This window comes from Carlito syrichta, unplaced genomic scaffold (assembly GCF_000164805.1).
Source record: "Carlito syrichta isolate Samal-C Ts95f unplaced genomic scaffold, Tarsius_syrichta-2.0.1 Scaffold145297, whole genome shotgun sequence".
Classification (NCBI taxonomy): domain Eukaryota; kingdom Metazoa; phylum Chordata; class Mammalia; order Primates; family Tarsiidae; genus Carlito; species Carlito syrichta.
In genome coordinates, this window is record NW_007089393.1 from 148,021 (window position 1) to 150,778 (window position 2,758).

At 52.5% G+C, this 2,758-nt stretch overlaps 1 protein-coding gene across 1 annotated transcript; it reads right to left on the minus strand.

Moving 5' to 3' along the window:
* Positions 1-2,595: 2,595 nt before the first annotated feature.
* LOC110594838 (dolichyl-diphosphooligosaccharide--protein glycosyltransferase subunit 4-like) lies at positions 2,596-2,758 on the minus strand. Its single transcript, XM_021708739.1, has one exon. The coding sequence runs from the start codon at positions 2,707-2,709 to the stop codon at positions 2,596-2,598; it is 114 nt and encodes a 37-aa protein (XP_021564414.1). The 5' UTR covers positions 2,710-2,758.

The window sequence follows — 2,758 nt, forward strand, 5'->3', positions numbered from 1 at the left end:
AGGCCGCGCGCGTCCGGCGTTCCGGGCTTCCGCGCCGGCGTCCGGGGCTCCCGGAAGAGGTTTGTCCGTCACCCGGGCTCGAGGCTCCAGCCCCGCAGGACCCAAGACCTTTCGGTTCCCGGCCATCGCCCAGCGGACGACGAAGTGAATTTGAAGCTGTTTCCACGTCCCCGTCCCCTGGCTTAGGACGTCTGAGTGGCTCGTTTACTCCTGTGGCGTCTCGCGTGCTCGGCCGAGATCAGCCGTGCGCGCTCCGATGTCGCCTGGCGCTGAGCACAGGGCCGGGCACTCGCATGGGCCACTGCGTGGAGGCCGACGCCCAGCCCCGGGGTTTGGCCGTGGCGGCGCCCTGGCGGAGCCCTCTGAGCGAGAATCACAGACGGAGAGGGACTTTGTTCCCTTCAGCAGCATCGAGAACCGTGGCGTTTACCATAGCCTGGCTGCCATCTAAGCTTTTTCACGTGTCGTTCGCCGCCTCTTCGTCCCCCTTACTCTTCGAAAGATGTGTAGAACTGGACTATGAAAAGATCGTGCCTATCACGCTGCTTCCCGGCTGCCCAGCCCACAGGCTTACCCCACTACACAGTATTATGGCAAGACAAGTTAGCAAAGATAGTATTTCAACTTGACTTTTCGCAAGACATGACTGTTGGAAAAAAAAAAAAAAAAAAAGACATCTGAAAATGCAAAAGCAAAATGACGGTATCTTGCTTTGAAACTTTACCAACCGTCTCATGTTTAGAGGAACCAATAAGATAAAGTCTTAGAATTTAAAACCAAGAGAGCCAATTCTGATTAGCTATTAAAAATAGCTTATCAGACCGGGCTCGGTGGCTCAGTCTGTAATCCCAGCACGTTGGGAGCCCGCGGGTTCCAGACCCGCCTGGGCAACTTGGCAGGACCTCGGCTCCACAATAAATCAAAAATTAGCCGAGCGTGGTAGCGCGCACCTGTAGTTCCGGCTACTTGGAAGGCCGAGGTGGAAGGATCACTGGAACCCGGCAGGTCGAGGCTGCGGTGGCCCGAGCGGCTACTGCACTCCAGTCTGGGCGACAGAGTGAGACTCCAACTCACAAAAAAAAAAAACTCATCAGTAGATAACTATTGCAGTAAGTCTTGGCGGTGCACTGGGAAAGAGGAAAAGGAATGTAAGTTCAAAGTGAATCTTCTATTTTTTTTTTTTAGATGAATTCTCCCTATGTTGCCCAGGGTGGTCTCTAACTCCTGGGCTCAAACAATCCTGGTTCCACTTCCCAAACTGCTGGATTACTTACAGGCATGAGTCATCAAACCTGGCCAAATTAAGGAGCATTTTAGTTCACATGCTTCTCAGATTTCACCATTCTAAGACTTGGTACTTTTCTAAAGGGCTACTGTACACTAGGCAACACTCTGTAACAGAGCAGTAAGAAATGAGGCACTGCTTATGATTTTGGTAAATTAAATGTGGTAAGAGAATTTCTATGAAGGGGAAAATTTAAAAATCCCCAATATTTTATGTTCACCCCTCACAGGTTTTCTTTAAAACCAATCTTTAAAAATACAATTTTAAGCCGGGCTCGGTGGCTCAGCCTGTAATCCCGCGCCTTTGGGAGGCTGAGGTGAGTGGATTGCCTGAGCCCGCAGGTTCGAGACCCGCCTGGGCAGCGAGACCTCATCTCTACAAAAAATCAGCCAGGCGTGGTAGTGCGTGCCTGTAATTCCGGCTACTCCGAAGGCTGAGGCGGAAGGATCGCCGGAGCCCAGCAGGTCGAGGCTGCGGTGGCCGGGAGCGGCCACTGCACTCCAGTCTGGGTGACAGTGAGACTCCAACTCAAAAAAAAATAATAATACAATTTTAAAAATTGACATAAAAGTGAAAGCTCCAAGAATCACACTGCATCTGATCTTCTATTCACACAAAGTTGAATCCAAACTCAAGTCCCAAATGGCCTCATTCTAGTCTCCCTACTTGATTTCCCAAGTAAAGAAATTTAGTAAGTGATGAAGAGAGGACCCCAAAAGGTAAAATTTATCTTTTTTTTTAGTATATCTATATTTTTATATGGGGGGGAGGGAATAAAAAGCAAGCAGCCCCTCTGCTGGGCCCTACTCAGGGGCAGCTTCTTGTTCCATGGGGTCAGGAAAGACTTTGAAGAAATAAAAGTTAGCTGGGCTCGGTGGCTCAGCCTGTAATCCCACACCTTTGGGAGGCGAGGTGAGTGGATTGCCTGAGGTGAGTGGACTGCCTGAGCCCGCGGGTACGAGACCCGCCTGGGCAGCGAGACCTCATCTCTACAATAAATCAAAAAATTAGCCGGGCGTGGTAGCGCGCGCCTGTAGTTCCGGCCACTCGGAAGGCTGAGGCGGAAGGACCGCCGGAGCCCAGCAGGTCGAGGCTGCGGTGGCCGGGAGCGGCCACTGCACCCCAGTCTGGGCGACAGAGTGAGACTCCAAATCAATAAAAAAAAAAAAGAAATAAAAGTTATTTGGAAACTCCAGGTGCAGTTGCTTTGCGTGTGGTGACGGGGAGGAGGGACGAGGCGAAGTGCGAGGGCCCCTCGCCCTCCATCTTGCCTCAGACTACATCCTGGAGCCCTGCTGGCCGCGCCACCTTCACTCCTGCTTCTTGGGGTTGTTGACGGCCACATAGTGGTAGAGGAGGACTAGCAGGAAGAGCGACACGCCCAGCATGTTGGCGAAGATGGTGAGCTGTACGTCGGTGATCATCCTGCAAGGACAGGCGCTGAGGCCGGTGGCGCGCGGCCGGCCCGGCCCC